General features: G+C 47.7%; 6 protein-coding genes across 6 annotated transcripts; 4 read left to right on the top strand and 2 right to left on the bottom strand.

The window, feature by feature from the left end:
- Positions 1-827: 827 nt before the first annotated feature.
- On the bottom strand, positions 828-4,502 carry ONS95_011838 (uncharacterized protein). Its single transcript, XM_058505437.1, has 5 exons — positions 3,391-4,502; positions 3,209-3,319; positions 2,976-3,162; positions 1,060-2,931; positions 828-983 (listed from the first exon to the last, which is right to left on the bottom strand). Exons 1-4 carry the CDS (start codon positions 3,547-3,549, stop codon positions 1,727-1,729), a joined length of 1,662 nt encoding a protein of 553 aa, XP_058357957.1. The 5' UTR covers positions 3,550-4,502; the 3' UTR covers positions 828-983; positions 1,060-1,726.
- On the top strand, positions 3,572-4,902 carry UBC6 (Ubiquitin-conjugating enzyme E2 6). The gene is made up of 3 exons (XM_058505438.1): positions 3,572-3,795; positions 3,850-3,929; positions 3,999-4,902. The coding sequence occupies exons 1-3, from the start codon at positions 3,769-3,771 to the stop codon at positions 4,738-4,740; spliced, it is 849 nt and encodes a 282-aa protein (XP_058357958.1). The 5' UTR covers positions 3,572-3,768; the 3' UTR covers positions 4,741-4,902.
- Positions 4,903-7,645: 2,743 nt separating this feature from the next.
- On the top strand, positions 7,646-10,356 carry ONS95_011840 (uncharacterized protein). Its single transcript, XM_058505439.1, has 2 exons — positions 7,646-8,459; positions 8,525-10,356. Exons 1-2 carry the CDS (start codon positions 8,357-8,359, stop codon positions 10,165-10,167), a joined length of 1,746 nt encoding a protein of 581 aa, XP_058357959.1. The 5' UTR covers positions 7,646-8,356; the 3' UTR covers positions 10,168-10,356.
- A 67-nt stretch (positions 10,357-10,423) lies between these two features.
- ONS95_011841 (uncharacterized protein) lies at positions 10,424-11,993 on the top strand. The gene has a single exon (XM_058505440.1). The coding sequence runs from the start codon at positions 10,632-10,634 to the stop codon at positions 11,490-11,492; it is 861 nt and encodes a 286-aa protein (XP_058357960.1). The 5' UTR covers positions 10,424-10,631; the 3' UTR covers positions 11,493-11,993.
- Positions 11,994-12,743: 750 nt separating this feature from the next.
- Positions 12,744-14,093, top strand: ONS95_011842 (uncharacterized protein; the record flags this gene model as incomplete). Its single annotated transcript, XM_058505441.1, has 1 exon — positions 12,744-14,093. The coding sequence occupies one exon, from the start codon at positions 12,744-12,746 to the stop codon at positions 14,091-14,093; it is 1,350 nt and encodes a 449-aa protein (XP_058357961.1).
- A 765-nt stretch (positions 14,094-14,858) lies between these two features.
- On the bottom strand, positions 14,859-16,238 carry ONS95_011843 (uncharacterized protein; the record flags this gene model as incomplete). The annotated part of the gene is made up of 2 exons (XM_058505442.1): positions 14,859-15,717; positions 15,775-16,238. The coding sequence occupies 2 exons, from the start codon at positions 16,236-16,238 to the stop codon at positions 14,859-14,861; spliced, it is 1,323 nt and encodes a 440-aa protein (XP_058357962.1).
- Between the last annotated feature and the right edge of the window lie 2,650 nt (positions 16,239-18,888).

Consider the following 18,888-nt stretch of genomic DNA (forward strand, 5'->3'; position numbering starts at 1 on the left):
AGGAAGTTCCTTCCGCGTGAATTTCACGCCCCGGTGAAATAGACCACCTGGTTAACGCCGAGCCGACGTAAGGGGTCAGCGCATATAAAAGCAACTCTTGACGACCTTGAGAAAGTCAAACCATCAAGCTTTCAAATCCGCCGACTTGATGAGACAGGGTAGCATGCGTGGTGCCGGAAGACTTTCATCCGAGAACCATACTGCTTCCCGGTTTCATTGACGTGGGCAGATGTTCCAAAAAACTTAGAACATGCTTTTCTTCTCCCAGCCAGTCGAATTTTATTCAAGACGGTATGGGGTGTTGTTATCACGTCCCTCGTCGCTGTCGTTCTTTAATCGCTAGCCAGAACTCTCGACTCTCACCATGCTTCTTGAGTTCAATTTCTCTCCTTCACTGACAAAACTCCCCGCTTGGCATCGGTGGGTGACCCCATCTTCTTCTAACATTTGGCCCACAGCGGCCACTGGAGCAGATGCAACCCTTCGTCAAATGGTAGATGGCAGGCTTTGCGCTACAGTGATCTCCGTATCGTTTTATCGTCCAGCTTTTATATCTGAATATTCTCTTGGTGTAGACCTCGACTCTCCACTTGACTCGACATAAGAAAATCAAGTTTAAGAACAGTGAATATCCTTTGGTGAATAAATAGAGAGTTCTAGTTTCGACGTCAGTGAATCACCAGAACTCACTCACTTACCACGAGAGGATAAAGTTTGAGTCAACCACTAGGTATATAACCTCTCAATACACACCACTCGCACAATTCGTTCGGTACTGCGAACCAGTGCACGGGTTGCGCGAAACAAGGCAAAGGTTGCAAGGTTATGAGTTCTAGATTCGTTTCCCCAGCTTTTTATAGCATAGCAGTATAGTTCTTGGGTGCGTAATCGGGATTTCTTCTCTAGGAAGGTCGGATTGTCTGGATCTGGAGGTGGTATGTTGTTCAGTGTGCCATCGTGGGAAGTCTGAAAACTTGCGAATCCTATACTCAAAATTATTGTCAACGACCATCTTGCTATCGGCAGTCCTTCTACCCCAAACAGCAGACTGATTTTTACCCTAGTAGTCATCAATGACCGCTCATAATCCTCTCGCAGGAGTAATGGGAGGAATATCGAAGAGATAGCATCACGCGCCCAGTCGTTCCAAACCGAACCCTCGTCCTTTGATATCATTCCACACGTGATGTTTGGCGTATCTCTATGCCATGCGATGCTGCGTGATGCTTTTATACTCTTCTCTTGGTTTGGGTCCGGGGTCCGAAGACCAAAAGGTTCAAGACTGTAAGTGAATGAGGTGGAGATTTGAAAGAAAAGGGAGGAGGGTTGGCGGTGGTTGGAGTACACTAGCGAGCTTCTAAGGAGAAGAGCAGGTGAAGAGACGAGGTGTTAGAGAGGGAGGGAGAGAGGGAGATATATATCTTAGAGATTGGGAGGTGTGTCAAGAGGACCTTGTGAGCTACATGAGGCTAAAATGACGAATGACTTGGCTCGAAATCGCGGGTGCGGCAGTACATCAGGACAAAGGAAGATGATTCGGCGACAAGGAATGGTGGACCAGCTACCTTGATGGATTACCTGGATATTCGAGTGCAGGCAAGCTGAGCGGGGAGTTTGGATCTGAAGTTGGGTCTTATCATCTCATCTGGCACACACAGGTATAGTACAGCTGCTCTAAACTTACATATGTACATGTTCTCCATCCGATCCAATCCCCGCCACCAAGTCATAGGAAATTAATCCCAACCCCAAACTGCAAGCCCTTCCTCCCTTCCTCGCCCCTCCTCAAAATCAACGGCAAGCTAAAATTCATCTCGAACCTCGCCACAGGATGCGCATACACAACCCCGACACCAGCCGCCAGACTCGGTGCCCCATCGAACAGCTGCGCCGCAGTCCCATACACGCTCTTCTGCGTACTCTTGCTCCCCTGATCGCCCGATTCCCTCAACGCCAGCAACCGGCCCGCATTTGCAAAGAATTGCAATCGTAACGGTGAGTCCTTGCCCACTCTCGGGAATGGGACGAGGAGATTAGCGGACCCAGCAGCGTAAATATCGCCTCCGACCGCATCAGGGCCGTCTCTCGGGCCGAGGCCAGAGATCTTGAACCCGCGGACATCAGTTGGGCCGCCGAGTTGAAAACGGTCGTTAATTCTGCTGGGTTGGGAAGTGGATCCGAATCCGACGGGGAGAGGATACAGCATGCCTGCTCTGAAGCCGCCTGTGAGGGAGACGCCGCTGTCGCCTTTGATTCCTGGAATAGGTACAGCGAGTGCGGCGGAAGTTTCGAGCTCTGACTTCCAGAAAGCGATGTCGCCTTGGAGGGGGCCCCAGCCAGCTATTTCAGACACAGTTTTGAGGAGGTAGCCTTTGGTGGGGAGGAAGGGGTGGTTGCGTTGGTCGGACAGCCAGGTGTGAGATATGCTGCTCTTGACGCTATCTCCTGCGTCATGGCGCACCGTAGGGCTAGCATTTGCTGCCAGACCAGTGATTTGGCGCCAGACGCCTGTATAGCCTACTTGATGTCTTGTTCCGGATTCTGTAGCCCAGCTGTATTTCAAGCCCATGCCTTTCAGGGCTTCCTCGTGACTACACCATGGCTTTAACGTGCTGCTCTGAAGGGCATCGATTGTGAATCTCTTGTCTGGGTCGCTGAGGAAGGGGGTCTCGAATATGGCTTGGTACGCGGACCGAGTTCGTGTTCCAGCTGAGGCGTTGAGGTTGAGAGACTCTGCGCCGCCGAAGATATTCCTCCATGTGAGGTTTCCATATGCTGAGCCCTCCACATTTCCAAGATCCGTGCCTGTCTTGAGAGTTATCCTACTCCGCTCTTCAGCCTTGAGGTATATGTCGATATCTGTAGGTGTACTTGACGGATCGATGGGCGAGGGGCGATCGATAAAGGTGTGTAGGGATGGGTGGAAGATTTCTAGACAGTCAGACGAGCTGGTGCAGCGGGGTAGAGCAACATACCAAATCGTCGTAGCTTGTCTGCCGCTGTCCCAACTTCTTGTAGAGCTTCAGCTAATGTATATGGAGCATCTCTATTCGCGCTGAGTAGCGGATCAAAGATTCGGTCGAGGAACGAGCGGCGGGTATGATTCAACCCAATGACTCGGATGGAGGAGACAGTGACTGGGAGTGAGGAATTGCTGGCAATCTGCGAATGTAAGCTCCTGCAATTGTAGTTGGGTTTGTACGCATACCAACTCCATCAATCTCTGCTGTGCCTTTGCATTCTGGGCAGCTTCTCTCTCTGCCACCAGTCTGGCTTTCTCCTCTGCCTTGGGATCCTGTTTTCGGAGACTCTCGAAGAGCTGGTCGATATCCAATCAGCCATTGGTTCTGCTACCACGTAGAACTCCAAACAAAACACACACAAGCTTACATCGTCTCCCGAGTCCGCAGGATTGGCCATCTTGTCAGTATTGACTTCCGAATTGACGTGGTGTTTGTTTTGTTTTGTCCCGAGGGCAGCTCGGCTGAAGAACCCGAGCACACGTGATCTCAGCCTTGGGAAACGAACTGGCCGGCGGCCGCATCGCATTGAACGTCACAAGCAAAGAAAGAACAGACAACCACACAAACAGCACACGACAACTTCGACCTCCATCAAAACTACAATTCAACAATTCCAATTCCTTCGACAAGAAACATCTCGACTACATACTGGATACATCTACACGCATAGAAACCTTCAACATCTAAATAATAAACTCCTCTCTTCCCGCATTTCCAGATCTTCAGCCTTGGGCTACAAACGGAGATGGCCAGTCGAGCAGCCAACAACCGGGTAAGGACTTCCAAATATGCGAATAGTGGCACAGAATACTAATTGATTGACTAGTTAACCCGGGAATACAAAACCATATCTGCCAATCCCCCACCATTCATCGTCGCTCACCCCTCGGAATCAAACATTCTTGAGTACATCCCCTCTTCACTCCCCTCCTCCCCTCCATCAAGCCTTCACATACTAATCCCTTTCCTCCTCAGATGGCATTACATCCTCACCGGCCCACCAGACACACCCTACCACAACGGCCAATACTGGGGAACCCTCATCTTCCCCACCAACTACCCCTTCGCACCCCCCGCCATCCGAATGCACACCCCCTCCGGACGCTTCCAACCCTCCACGCGCCTCTGCCTCTCGATCTCCGACTTCCACCCCAAATCCTTCAACCCCGCCTGGGAAGTAAGCACGATCCTGATCGGGCTCTTATCATTCATGACCAGCGAGGAGATGACAACCGGCAGCGTTGGCGGTACCGAAGCCGAGCGTCGGTGGGCAGCGCAGCGCTCCCGCTGGTGGAACTCGACGGGTGGGGGAACACACAAGGATATCACTGGCAAGGCTGGACAGAAGGGGAATATCAAGGCCGGGGATGGAGGCGCGAAGTTTGCTAGCGAGTGGCCGGAGCTGGATGCGGAGAATTGGAAGTGGATGCGTGAGAACCGGGTGGATATTGCGACGGGGAATCAGGCGCCGGATTTGAGTAGTGCGGGTGCGGCGGCGGCGGGGAGTGGTGGTGGTACGAATTGTGGGCCGGGGATGGGAGGGCTGAGGAGGCCGAGTGGGAGTCAGGCTGTGGTTGGGGCGGTGGTTGAGGGGGGGAGAGCGGTGGGTGTGGAGGGGAGGAGTTGGGTTAGGAGGAATAAGTTGTTGGTTATTGGTGGGGTGATATTCACTTATGTTTTGATTGCTAGGTTGCTCGGAGAGGGACCAGGTAACTAAAGGAACAACATTTCCAACAAGATGATATAGATGGTGGCTATCAAGAACCCACGCGGTGGCTTGTTTGAGTATCACGGTCGTTCGTTTGTTCTTTTGTAGTGTAGCATGGCGTCTGGAAGGAAGCGATAGAATAGGAGACCATCCAAAAAATATGTATTCCCCAACCCTTTCTCCGCCCTTCTTTCAACCATAGTTGTGATTGATTATCCCTGTACGAGGCTTGGCTGCTTTACGGTATTTAGTTTCGACGAGTAGGCGAAGCTATTTCCCATAAAAGTCCCAATCCTACCCAAACATCCAACTGCATAAGCAAAAGTCCAAATCTGTTTCAAAGAGAACTATGTTTGGTCTTGCTTCTGTTGAGCTCACCATTCCTATTCGCGGTGATGTGCAACATCAAAACACTTGTATTCAATATATATTCAAATCTTCTCGGTTTGGCCGACTTTGACCGCCGCGTACAACATGACCAGTCACAGGGACTGCGAATCGGGAATTTCTTTGTCACTGCCATCATCGCCATTGCCATCAAACCCATATCTAGCAACTGAACCTCCCACCCTGAGCTCTTATGCTAGCCTCTGTTACCCCAACTGTCGACATGCACACCCACTTTTACGTTTCGATATTGTCTGTACCTAAGCAGTAGTAAAGGTACTATACACTCTCTACTATAACTTCCCTCTACCGCCAGAGGGTCACCGTAAGACGATCTCTAGACCTGCAATTTTTAGGGAACAGCAAGATATGGTGCTTATATAACAGAATGATTTACCACGTTGAGAGCCTTGGTGAATATTGAAACTCGAAACTACAAGCCAAGGGCATATTCCCTATCACTCTATGAAAGAAGTTTACTCAAATTCTCGGCTTGGACTGCCAGACACATATTTAAATCCTCAGTTGCTATCTACGGCTAAGCACAGTGATACTCAGCTCGGAGAGTATTCTGTATCATGACTCTGTTCCTCGGCCTGAGGAGCGAGTATGTTCGACGAAGATTCCAGGAGTTTGTAACACGCTTCATCACATTACGGTGAGCTTTCTTGGTATGCTATCCCTGTGTTTGCTTTGCGAGCTAGGACGAAACATGTGTCTGAAAATGTGTGCCTGATGGGTAGTCGCAATGATTCCGGCGGTAGGGGTTAAACGGAATAGAGTGAGTGCTTCATATATTGATCGTAGACTGCTAGTTGTTGTTTCTTATAAACAACTCGATGCCGAAACTTTGGTTCATAGTGACATGAGAATGCTGAAGAGGCAAAATAAAAGCGCATAGAAATCTTGGAAGTGAGTTCCGTCCCTTTGTAACTGATATTGTGAGCACATATTGAAGGTTGACTCCTGTACTTCTGAGTATACACTCCTAGCTCGTTTGTGAGTCCATCGTCTTCTTGCCATTAAGGCTGGCGATGATCGTTATTTCGTACAGTCATTGTTCCGTATAGTCAAGAGCAGAGAGTTGTTGTTAAGTCGGTATGTAAAAAGGCTTGTTGTCTGTCTTTGCATTTAATAAACCAGCAAAGAACGAGCCTACTGCTCAGCAGAACCGACTTTTCGATGATTGGTTTTAGCTGCGGAAAGACAATCAGATTGTGAAATTCCAGGTGAAAACCCACATCCAATCCTCAGATTTGGACTTCGGTTTCCTGCCTGTATAAAGGATACTCCTAATTACGAGGAAAGAGCCACGCTAATTATCCACACTCGCAATTCGTCATGGAGTTTGATTGGTCTATCAAGAGCTGAGCCGAACAGCATCTTCAGCTTCTACTTCACATTTGGTACATCATTCGCCGGATCTAGTCATTGACAAGCTGCTAGCTAATCAGATCCCTCAAAGCTCCACGGCGTTCAATACTCTGGGGATTTGGCTGTCAAAATATTTCGCTGTCATCCTCGCCTGTGCCGTCAAGCCTGTGATACAATCTGGACTCTTGTCAATCAGACATAGAAAGGTACACACTGGTGAGTCTCTGACGATAGTTGCATTTGTAATACTCGCTAGTCTTTGTACGATATAAATGATGGCGAAGAAAGGAAGCTACGAGGTAAACTTACTTTCCGCCAGCAGCCTCTTTTGCCAGTGACAGATTTTTCTTTGGAGAGTAGAGAGAAAGTGTGAAAGACATCGATATATATATATATATATATTGAACTTTTCTGCTCTATAGTCCGTGGGAATATGCTGAAAAGCCCGGGTGAATGTGTGGATACAAGACTCGAGCATCACCTTGGAACTCCAGGATGAAATTGGCAGAAGGTTTGCCTCCCACAAATAGACGATAACAGATGTAGAGATAGAGAAATGCCTGTAAATATAGGCATATGTAGTCGACGGCACACCTGCACCAAATCTCACAAGTCTCGATACATGGATGTAAGCTATACCGCGGTAATGCTTACAATGAAGGACGATTTGGTGGAGACAGTATTGCGCGGTTTGGTCCTTGGAGACACAGCTTCTCTTAAAAAGACTTGTGAGGCAGTTGAGTTTGCATACGGGGCATGAGATTGACAGTTGCGGGCGTGTTGCCGACGTTTGTATGAGGGTCAAGCAGACAAGACTTAGCGTTGAATAAACTCATCCATAAGATAAAAAGTCTAGTATGGTGGAGAAACCGATATGGATAGTGACTTTATGCGGTGAAAAGCTGGCAAAAGTACTAAGCTGGTACCGAGGTACTAAATTTGGGGCTCGAGGGAGGTAGGTGAGACTACGTGGGTGTTGAAGTCATAGACTACAATCATGGAAAGAAAGAATGAGAGAGGTACAGATGCGTCATGAAAGAACTCTCTGACCCTGTTCCTTAGCCTTTGGCCGTAACGGGTTGCCGTAGGGTTCGTTTTGCGGGGTGAAGCTTGTTTTATCACTTAGCATTCCTCACGCCTCTTTCAAGAGATTTGGGAGGGATGATACACAGACGAGCCCCTAACGATATGGGGACGACCCCCCCACATTAAATGCGGCAGAATCCTCAGAATCTATTGTTGCAATTGATCTGCCTCCTTGAGTAGCCCGAATTTCAAAGGTATCCTACTAACTCCTACTCTAACACCTAATCCTATCCTTAACCCTAATCCTAGCCCTAATCCTAGCCCTGAGGCTGCTAGGGCGAAAGTTTATAATTAAGGCTTGTAGGAGGTCGAGGTCTATAGAGAGAGACACAGCAGACGCAGGGTCTCAGATCAAAGGATGTAAAGCGTGTATCTAGGCTATATTAGAATATAAACCTGGTAACCCCTAATCCTTACGCTGTAACTACTCGTAGGCTTGCAGTTACAAACTAACCACCTAACCAGGCGTTTGTAATAGAACACACGCACTGAGCTCGACACTCACCGCCGATGTTCATAGCTTACTCAAGTGGGGAGGGGTCGTCTCCATATCATCAGGGGGTCGTCTCTGTATCATCCCTCAGATTTGGACAAGCCATTGAGACAAGCCATCGATTCCTCGAAAGGTTTCTTTATTCTATGAGTTGCAGTTGCTGTGAGACAAAGCTAGACTTAACTCACTAGGATGGTTGGAACAGCACCTCTGGAGCTTCTTGGTAAATCACAGTAGTTATGGTAATTATGTCAAAGTATAAAGACGGCTGAGGCTTCCGAGATAATGAAGATGCATCACACGAATCAGAACCTTAAAACACTACACACCAAATTTAAGGATGTCAGACCATTCAGTCCGGCTTGTCCAGCTGGTACAGGCAGCAGAGGTAGTACACCTTGGCCCCCCCCTCTGAACAGCATCAAGCTGACCAGGGACATGCTAACTCGCAAGGCAATCAAAATTCCGACTTGGCACAATCTTTCCCATTGTTCGGTGCCTTACCTGTTGATGTCCAGAACATGGTCTGGAAAAATGCTAAGAAAAAACCTTGTGTCACAATCTCCAATGGAGTCAACATCCCAGATCATGGGGAAGGCCGCACAATCCGAGTATACATCACTCAGTCGCCATACTTCCAGCCCATTCCTGACGCTCCAATCGCGGGTCGAAAGCCTGTTCCACCAGGGCGTTATGAGTATAGATGGAGACTAAGGACTTCCGAAGCTCCCTGTAAACTGGATTTCATCAGTCGCAACACGTGGGAAGAGTACCAGAGAAGATTTCCACATCGTTTGGAATTGCGAGATGATCCGAAATCCGAGGTCGTCAGATTCGATGCAAATCGTGACACAATCGCCATGGATATCTCGTCCCTTTTTGCACTCAGTGACTACGCCACTCCAATAGGCGAGCCCGGTGTTGGTGGCCAGCGTTATGGTCATGGACCTCCTGAGCCCACCAGAGAACTGAAGTTGATTGGATTCGAGAATATCCAGCGTCTCGCCATACCCATGGCAGATCACCCACAGCGACAAGGTCTCGACTGGTTGATCAAGAACGTATTTACCGGCATTCATTCTTCGATTCCCGGAGTCGATACTCTTCGAGAAGACGAAGCTCCTCATCCAGGAAGTGACTCTCGTCCCTCCATCACAGAAGGCTTGAGACTACAAGACTTACGACTTAACACTCGCCGGGACCGCCGCGATTTACGGCGTACCACTCATTGGGGCCTCCGCGATCTTTTCCTTCTCCAGCTACAGAACATATTCAAAGTTGATGGGTTTTCGCAGCTACCTCTTTACACTGTTGAATTCGTAGCTGAATACCGTAACGAAGCCAGCAACAGAAAGGCAGCTGCTTGGGAATTCTTCAAACGACTTCCTAACCCAGGTTATGGTAAAGAAGAAGACGACAAGGATGGCCCAGAACCCGAACTTCCATGTCGAGGTCCCGAGGCCCCACCCTCTGGGACTCTCTTAGAGAGATACAATGGGTTGTACAGAGAGTTCTATGATCGGAGCGATTCCAATGATAATGAGTTTAGCGATCCGGAATACGACGAGGATGGAATGGCAGAGTCTAAAGGTGAGCCCACTCGTCGTCGGCATCACTATGGGGTCGCATGCCGGGCCTGGGGGAAACGAGAGCAGAAAGAGCGCGAAGAATTCTGTGAAATATTTGAAGAAGCATATGAGAAATTGCGGTCCAGTGCCGGGGAACGCCCCTTCTCCGCAGCGGCCGCCCTCAATATCAACTTCCAGTGCGATCGTTGGAGGAAACTATTCGGATTTGCAAATTGGTTTGTATACCTCCCAGTCCTCAATGAAGAAGGAGACCCTCAGGACGTCGCCTGGGAGAGATATTTTGTTAAGACCAACATTGAATGGGTCACTTCAGTCGCAAACCAAGACGACGATTGCGAAGACGTCCACAAGCGGGTTGAGAAACAAGCAGCAATTATTGTCTTGCGGTGGCATGAATACACTGAAAAACACAAGCCTATCCTCCAGGAACTGCATCTTATCGGCAAGCAGCTCAAATATCCCCACAATCCTGCAAAGTGGGTAATAAAGGACGACTACAGCATCTGAAGCCGAGTTTCTGCCCTTCGAGTTTCACTGTGGAGCTGTTGGATGTCTTACCGTTCCTCGTTTCGGTGAGGACCTCATGTAGAGTTCTTTTCAAACATACGGAATGTAAATACCCAGAAAATAAAACAATAAGCTTCTGAATATCATGGCCACAACCGCGCCAACAGAGAATAATAAATTAATCCTCCGCTTGTTAACCAACGCTAGACTATTTTCAAAGTGATTCAACTTCTAGAAGAATATATGTATGATGTACCTCAACACTAATATGCAACTGGTAATCTACATTATCGCCAAGTTTTTGTTTTTTTACGGCTTAAGTTATGGTCCTCTAATTCAACTAGGAGTGACGTCGTGTACATCCACGTGCAGAGACGCACTCCATGACAACACAAACCATAATAGGAAGTTCGAGCCCAACTAACTTTAACACAGCAGACATGTTAGGAAGTTAAAATAACTGTATGAGCAATGCTGCCTACTTCGATCCTTTCCCCTTCTTTGGTTCCGACCATATAAGGATATTGGTCTGGTGCAATGTTGATTATAATTTGGGAGGAACTCCACATAGCAGAGGCTGCACACCTTACCTGTATGGTGTGCCGTACTTCTCAGGGAAACGCCTCTGCATGACAGCTACCCCTCAATTCTCTCGTCGCTTGCGTGCGACGAATCTAGTCCATGTAACGAATAAATCAGTCTCACCAACTATGGAAGTCCAGTCGGTATCAAGGGCGGGTGATGTACAAAGGCCAGCTCTTCTTCGCGTGGCACTCGAGCTACGGAGGGAGATTTATCGTTACTTGATCCCGACGAAGCGAATAATAGATGTACACAATCCTCGGTTCCCTTACATGTTCTCGAATAGAGAAAGTCCAGGACTGGATTCCCAGGGCTTAGATATGGTCGATGATATCTCCGATTTGGGAAGTTCTCCTGCAGAGCACAGCGAAACCGTACACTCAGACATAGGAACGCCAGACGATGATCCGTTTCCATTGAAAACGGAGGGTGACGATTTCGAATCTGGACTACCTAAAATGAATCAAAAGAAAGACGTCACGGGTTTGGATGACAGTGCAAACGCAGCATACGAAATGGAATCGGACGAAATTACCCCATCTTGGGGTATCGACAAAAAGAGGAATTGCATTCTTCTGGTGTGCAAACAAATCTCCGATGAAGCATTGGATGTTATGTATGGAGAGAATGTCTTTAGGCATTGTCTCCATATCGAGGGCGACGTTCCGCTCAAGCTCAACTTTACCGACAGAAACCGACGTCGAATGCGAATGTTGCTCCTTACAGCAGAACACGGGAGCTGAGTCGGGGAGATTGTCCCCGATGTTCAGAAGTGGTCTTCTATGATCCCAAAGTTGAATGTTTTACGCCTTGTCGCGAAGCAGCCTGAACAAGCGACATACTGGAATGCTGCTCCACTTGAGAAGGAAATGGAGATCTGGTTCAAGTTCCTGCGAGCTTACCTGAAATGCTTTCATGATTTGATGAAAGGCAAGTTATTGGAAGTGGATTTTGACGGGAAAACAGAGACAGGGGATGTGGTGAAGGAATGTATGTTAGATGGGTATCGTGAGGTTCGATGCAAACACTCTGGCGATCTCATATTTCGGAGAGGTCCGTACTCGTACGAATCAGGGTACTGGGATGACGATGACCATGGCTTTGGCTCTTGGGATGCATAGTCTTGGGACGAGAGCTAGAGAATTTTATACGAACAATCTTTGGCTTTTTGTCCTTTATTCTGAACTAACCTTGACCCCTGGCAAGCGCTGCCCCACGAGGAATCAACGTTTACTTGTTTCGAGAGCTACTACTTCATAGATGCGATCAATGTTGGTAAGGACCATGTATCTTTACTGTAGGGAATGTCTCCGGCCAAACATTGGTGCAAGGTACGGAAAATGACCATCTTTGCAGTATGTGACAGGTATGTCAGTCAAGGATCGACACATTTTCCAGCTTGCGGTGAAACGGAATCAAGTATCGATCTGAAAGATCGCCTGACACTCTGGGCTATCTGTGCTCATCCTTATGCAAGAAGTTTTGGAAGAAAAAGGACCAGTTCGACTAGGAGGGCGCAGTCGGCTATAGGTCGTCTACATCTGGGCCTGGATTTAACGAAGTAGGAAGTAAATACAATAACAGGTTAAAACTGATCGCTTAAAACGTCAGCAGAAGAAGAACGATGAGTCCATAGTAGCATCGCTGAATGAAGATTAAAATAGCCGAATAGTGATGCTGATTTGGTTTCATCCTCTACGGCACCATCTTCAATACTTAGCCATCTCCAAGAATCGTTTGAAAGTCATGCATAGTAAGAAAAATTGATTATAATGATAAAAAAACGGCATCTGATGTACAGCTAGGTTGCTCAATACGAACGCACGAGTCAGCCGACATCCCCATCCAGAGTCCGGCTGACCGCCAAGGATCGCTCGCGTGCAACTCTAATCAGACGCTTCCTCGAAACAACTCCAGAACAAACGAGAGAAAAGTTCGTCTGTTTGTAGTTGCTTCTTCGGATACACCAGCTTCCTGTAAGACTGTGCGCTGTCATGTCAAGCATTGTCCGTTTCGTGGTTGGCGGTGTGGTGGAAGGGCTGTGCGACTTGCCCCACCAGATCGGTTTCACTCCCTTTTCGTATAACTGGACGACCCTGCTGCCAGCTCTAGATGAAGTCCTTTCGCAACATAATGGAATTTTTGCGTTTATCGATATGTTGTTTAGTACTTTGAGGTCATTCTTTCTCCTCTCGTCTGCTGTGCAGCTCTCAAATGCAGCAGCAAATGATCATCGGGCCAATGCTGAAGCGGCTTTAACGACGCTCCAGAAATGGTATAATACTAATACTGGACTTTGGAATACCACAGGATGGTGGAATAGTGCCAACTGTCTGACGACGATAGGTGATCTGGCTGCTGTGGACGGGAATGTGAGGTCGGCAGCTGGGAAAGTATTCTCGAACACGCTTGTCCAGGCACAAAAGTATAATCTTCAGCAGACCAAAGTCATCACGCCTGACTTCAACATACAAACGTTCGAAGGGCCAAATATGCCAGCCAATCTTCTACAAACTGCTGCTGCCGCCAATCCAAAGGGATTTCTGAATGGTTATTACGATGATGAGGGGTGGTGGGCTCTGGGCTGGATTCAAGCTTACGACGTCACGGGAAACCAAGACTACCTCAACACAGCAGTTGACATCTTCAAGGACATGAAAAACGGATCGGAGCCTGATTGTGGTGGAGGTATTTGGTGGGACAAGGCCAACACATACGTGAACGCCATTGCCAACGAGCTGTACCTCAGTGTAGCATCACACCTGGCAAATCGAGTTCCCTATCAAAAGCAAACATATCTCGACATCGCCACCAAACAATGGGACTGGTTCCAAAAGACCGGGATGATCAACTCTCAAAACCTCATCAACGACGGCCTCAACAACAAATGCAAAAACAACAACGGCACAGTCTGGTCCTACAACCAAGGCGTCATCCTCGGCGGCCTCGTCGAGCTCAACAAAGCAGCGCCAAACCTCTCATATCTTACCAAAGCAAACGTCATCGCCAAAGCAGCCATTAAAGCACTTTCCATCAACGGCGTGTTGCATGATCCATGCGAGCCGAATTGTGGAGCAGATGGAAACCAGTTCAAGGGGATTTTCATGCGGAATCTACAGATCCTACAGACGGCAAGTCCGGACAATGCGTATCTGGAATTCTTTGCATCGAATACGGCCAGTATCTGGAGTAAGGATAGGAGTAAAGCTGGGAATGAGCTGAGTGTGGATTGGGATGGGCCGTTTGTGGCGCCGGCGAATGCGAGTACGCAGAGCTCGGCGCTGGATGCTTTGGTTGCTGCTGCAGCATTTCAAGGTCAATTGGTAAATGGGATATCTTCTTAATGTGGAGTAATATTTGTATGCCATGAGACCGCAGGGCATGGAATTTCTGGGAGTTCAAGGTATACATAGGTTGGAGTTGCAGATGGGATTTTCTGAAATTTGACCGTTATTGGGCGAGCGAGCGAAATGGTAATCGTGGTTGAAATGTTCATCCCAGAGATGCATAATAGCATGCGTATGATGAGCGGCCCGCAACGACTAGATATTTATGCTTCATCAGCTAGCTATCAATAATAAGCGAGGAAGATCCCCGCAAGGGAAGCAGCTCGCTGAGCACTAACAAAGTCCTGGATCCGCCTTGCCAGACCATGTTGCATTGGAAACACTGTCGTCTAAGAGACAGTAAATCAAGATACGGTAAAAGATAAAAAAAAATTCCGTTTAAGGGAAAATTCTCTACAAGAGGCGTCTCTTGATAATTAGGAGCTCGCTTCATGTTTTGAAACGAACTCGAGATCTCAATGAAGTATATCGCCCACGAGCTCATAGATAAACTTTTGCCATGGAGATAAGCAGTTCGGATATTCTTGTTCGATGTTTGTTTCTCGTTCCTGTCTGGAATGGGGCTCCTTGATTCAGGGGCAGGAAGTCAATAGATCGGATGGTCTTGGCAGGGATTTGTTTCGAAACATCACCATGTTCGCTTCGAGGCAGGGCACGTGATGGGCCAATTCTAAGTTGAAGCTTCACTTGGTTCGATGGGATGAAAATTGTCCATCTCTCAGACAATCGTGACTACCTATATATACAAATCCTTCCAAATCATCATAAAAATTCCGATGACCTCCCAGAACAAGAATTCAGCATGTCAGTCACCACCCTACAAATCATATCCGTACTCATCTTACACACGTCCGTCAATTCTCCTACCCTCGACCAGCGACAAACACTATCCGGATGCCACTTCTGGCACTCTTTCCTCAGCATCTTGACCCTCTCGCTTCCCTTTGGCAATGACTTATCCAAGAAATCCTTAACATTCGAAGCACCAACATCTCTCAACAGTCCGGATTTCACGGGCCAAGGAATAGCTTCCCTTAGATCAACACCCTGAGATCCAGAAGCACGGAATACCTTCCATTGATCCTGATATCTCACCCAGGCTTGGTCCAACTCAGCTTGCTCTTTCTCTTCTTTCTCGCGCTTCTCTCGAGCTGTCTGCTCAGCTCGCTCTCTTGCTCTCTGACGAATCCTCTCGTTGCTGGCTGCATATTCAGCATCGCGGTTCCGCTTGGCTTCCTCCTGGTCCTTGCGTTCCTTCTCGGCGCGTTCTTTTTCGATGCGTTTTTTCTCCTGTTCTTCTTTCTCACGTCTGTCGCGAGCAGCTTTGTTGGCGCCTTCTTGGGCGGCGGCTTGTCGCCGGCGATCTCGTTCGGATGCAGCTGCCCGATCGGTCCCCCTGGCTACTTTTGCTTCTCTCTCTGTTCGCTCACGTTCTTCTTTTTCGCGCTTCTCTTTTGCTCGTCGTCGTTCATCACGGCGCTGTTTGTCTTCTTGGTCTTTCCGCTCTTTGTCTAGACGATCACGCTCCAGCCGTTCTCTCTCCTTCCTCTGGGCTTCCTGTCTCCTGCGACGAGTCCTGGCAGTCAAGTCATCCTCTGAATCCTCGTCGGAAGTACAAGGACTGTACTCTTAATCTGAAGTAGAGTCTTCGGACACTTCGTCCGACGAGCTTTCAAACTGTTGAGAATGTATATTCTCTTCAACTTCGTCCATCAACTCCCTCAACTTCCTCAGCTGCTCCTGCAAATCCTTCATTGTCTGGCTATGTTCCTTTGCACCAGACGTTCTATTCCCCGTACCACTGCTAATCTTTTTCACCTTTGGAAGTTTGCTGCGCCATTGCTCAAGGATATCTGAAGCTTGATCCTGGTGGAAACGAACACAGAGAGCTGCTCCAGCGATACTTTTCAACCGAGACAGGACGGCTGGATCGTTGGGCTGGAGGAAAGAAATCTCGTCAAGTGTGTTGGTTATGCGTTGCCGATTGTATTGATTGATTCTGATTCGGCAGCGACGTCTTTTGGAGGGAGCGTAGCCGACGCAGGTGATGTGCTGGTATCCTGGGTCGGTATTGATGATACCAAGGATCTTGATTGGGTCCCAAATTTTCGGAGAGGTGCGGGAGGTGCTGAACCGGTCCATTGCGAGAAGTAAGGATCAAGTAAATAATCTGCAGTGTAAGAACCAAATCAATTCTAGATTGGAGCGATATTCAATGAGAGCTGTTGTAGTACCTCCTCGTACCACCCCCATTTCATATATGCAACATTGAGGATATCAGAAATAGATACCAACATATCACAGCCTCGAAATGTTGGTCATAAACGTATCAGCCCCTCCTTCCAAGCAAAGAATATTTGGTGTCCGCAGGGGACGAGCAACTTTCCCCCGCCAGTTAATGGCTGAGGGTCTCGCTTATTTCTCACAGCCACGCCAGAGGGCTTCCCGTGCTTCGGCAACAGTCTGCGACGTACAGTGCAGCAAAGTATGGCTGCGGATCAATGCAGAAAGAAGCGATAGAGTTAAGATTGGTGGATTTGCAGATAAATGTTTGAAAGCCGGCCTGGGCAAGCGAAAAGCCACCCTTCAACCAGGTCGGCGGCCCGAAGCGCTCGGTGAGGGATGGCACCTGGATCCGAGGTCAGATAGCCTGAAATAAAGCCCTGTAATTAAGCGAGGCACCCTTAAAATACCCCCGCGATTTGAAGGATAGGCTGCGTTAGTGCCCCGCTTCAGCGATGCCCCTTGGAAAAGTGTGTTCTCAGCAGTTAATGAGATAGCCTTGCTACAATATTTGACGCGCGAGAAACTGCCTCCTCTAGTAGACAGTCAAGCTAGGCAGCCGTCTGGTGTTATTTGGAGCATGTGTCAGATTGATACTGTCAACTAAGTGAAGACTTATTGTCAAATCCCAACACATTGCCATTTACAGACTTTTGCACACTACGGTGGCAACAGCTCCATTGGCATGGAAAGAATCTCTATCCCTATGGAGATTATTCCATAATTATGGAGATTCCCTTTATACCTAAGGATAATTTCTATCCTTGTAGAGTTTCTTTCCATACCCATGGAGATTCTTTCTATACCTATATAACCTACTTTCTCTGTTAAAGCGTGTTTTATACTCAAACTTTAATCCTTCCATATTATCCCCTCCCCCCCCCCTCTTTTCTTTCTCTCTTTATCTCTCTTTATAGTAGGTCTCTCTACGATAGGTCTCTCTACGGTAGGTCTCTCACAGTAGGTCTCACAGTAGGTTTCTCCACGGTAGGTCTCTTTATGGTAAGAAGGTGGGAGGCTAAGGTAAGAAGGTGGGGGGGGGGGGGTGGGTAGGGAGTAGGAAACTATAAATATTATCTATAGAACTGAATATATAAAAATAGAGGAAAATCCATAATTATGGATTTATAGATTTATAATTTATAGATATTTCCATGTTTTATTTTGTATAGTATAAAATCCATGATCATGGAAATATTCTCTATAATTGTGGGTGACGACTCTCCATTCTTATGGAAAGATTTTCCATAAAATACCTCTATATTTATAGAGAATATTTCCATTGGAATGGAGAGCTGTTGCCACCGTAGTGACATCAGGTTGTTGGAGGCCAACTACCGTTTCAAGTATGTATTGTGGAGCTGAGCAAGAGACAAACCAACATGGTTGCTGAAGGAGGCTACAGGCGTAGGTTAGTGGTTCGTCGAATATACTTTGAGTGCACACCGTGCAACAGACTTCGCTTTGCTGCTGGTAAGCTTGGTTCTCTACTATATTGCTAGAGCTATGAAGGCAATGAGAAGCAATTTATACGGCATGGGAGGGTACGGGCACTAGCCAGTTGAAATTGCCCCAGAAGTATCACCTCGACACGCGGTGGGCGGTATGTGGTGAAGTGAATGATGAGTCGAGTTACTGAGTTACTTCCTCCCTGCCTTGATTCAAGATTATCTAACAGAATCAGTTGTGTATTTAAACTCCCTTGAGAAAAAATGAGCATGCATGATCAATGGCTCACGTAGCACGTTATGATAAGCACGTCCGCTGACCAATAGATACGGTAGGCCTCACTACCCACAAATCGAAACAAGTAAATCTTCGTTAGTAAACAAGCGTCGAGAAGTTTCGAAACGTTATTCCTGTTGAGCTTTTCCCTGGCTCTAGTTCTTCTGAGCTGTTTGTGTTAAGATGTCTTTTTGTTGTCATCTCGCCAATCGCTGTCAGCATCCCCACTCGCTACCTCCATACGAGCACTCCAGATTGCAGCAAGCTCACTATGGATGACGAAAATTCTGAAAGCCGTAACCTCCACTCTACCACTTCCACTGACTGATTCTCGAACGTAAATTCAGGGACTCTGGACAGCAAGCCGCACACCCTCCCGTGTGATCGGCCCAAAGTCCGCGGTCGTTTCTGGTCGATTGTGTTTCGGAGAGTATAGAGTTTATATCACCCTACCCAAAACCCCAGCCACGAGTCCAGTCATAATGATCGGAGCTAAGCTACAAGTTAAGAATTCACTCCTCCAAGAGCCACCCTGTTTAATAAGCCACTCACCACGCATACACTACCCAGATATCCTCTCAGAGCATGCTTGCGTAAATCTCGGTATAGAATTCCCTCCTGTTAGTCGACAGCAATGTAGTATATAAACACTACAACCCATCGCATCTTTGGAACCCTCATTCCTTCCAAAATCATCGCAACAAGTAACCCATGAGCTGTCTGGGGATCAGCATGGTGAGCTACCTAGTGCATGAAGCTTCCAGAAAATTTGTTTATAAGCACG

This window comes from Cadophora gregata, assembly GCF_030347475.1.
Source record: "Cadophora gregata isolate MNR1 chromosome Unknown scaffold_6, whole genome shotgun sequence".
Classification (NCBI taxonomy): domain Eukaryota; kingdom Fungi; phylum Ascomycota; class Leotiomycetes; order Helotiales; family Ploettnerulaceae; genus Cadophora; species Cadophora gregata.

Bases quoted from the DNA above. Each gene is read 5' to 3' on its own strand.
- ONS95_011838 (XM_058505437.1), bottom strand. From the start codon at position 3,549: ATGCGATGCGGCCGCCGGCCAGTTCGTTTCCCAAGGCTGAGATCACGT. The intron at 3,320-3,390 runs GTAAGCTTGTGT...GATATCGACCAG, and splicing joins CTGCGGACTCGGGAGACGAT to CTCTTCGAGAGTCTCCGAAA. The intron at 3,163-3,208 runs GTATGCGTACAA...TTACATTCGCAG, and splicing joins AGCAGAGATTGATGGAGTTG to ATTGCCAGCAATTCCTCACT.
- UBC6 (XM_058505438.1), top strand. From the start codon at position 3,769: ATGGCCAGTCGAGCAGCCAACAACCGG. The intron at 3,796-3,849 runs GTAAGGACTTCC...TTGATTGACTAG, and splicing joins GTCGAGCAGCCAACAACCGG to TTAACCCGGGAATACAAAAC. The intron at 3,930-3,998 runs GTACATCCCCTC...TTTCCTCCTCAG, and splicing joins TCGGAATCAAACATTCTTGA to ATGGCATTACATCCTCACCG.
- ONS95_011840 (XM_058505439.1), top strand. From the start codon at position 8,357: ATGAAGATGCATCACACGAATCAGAACCTTAAAACACTACACACCAAA. The intron at 8,460-8,524 runs GTAGTACACCTT...CTAACTCGCAAG, and splicing joins AGCTGGTACAGGCAGCAGAG to GCAATCAAAATTCCGACTTG.
- ONS95_011841 (XM_058505440.1), top strand. From the start codon at position 10,632: ATGAGCAATGCTGCCTACTTCGATCCTTTCCCCTTCTTTGGTTCCGAC.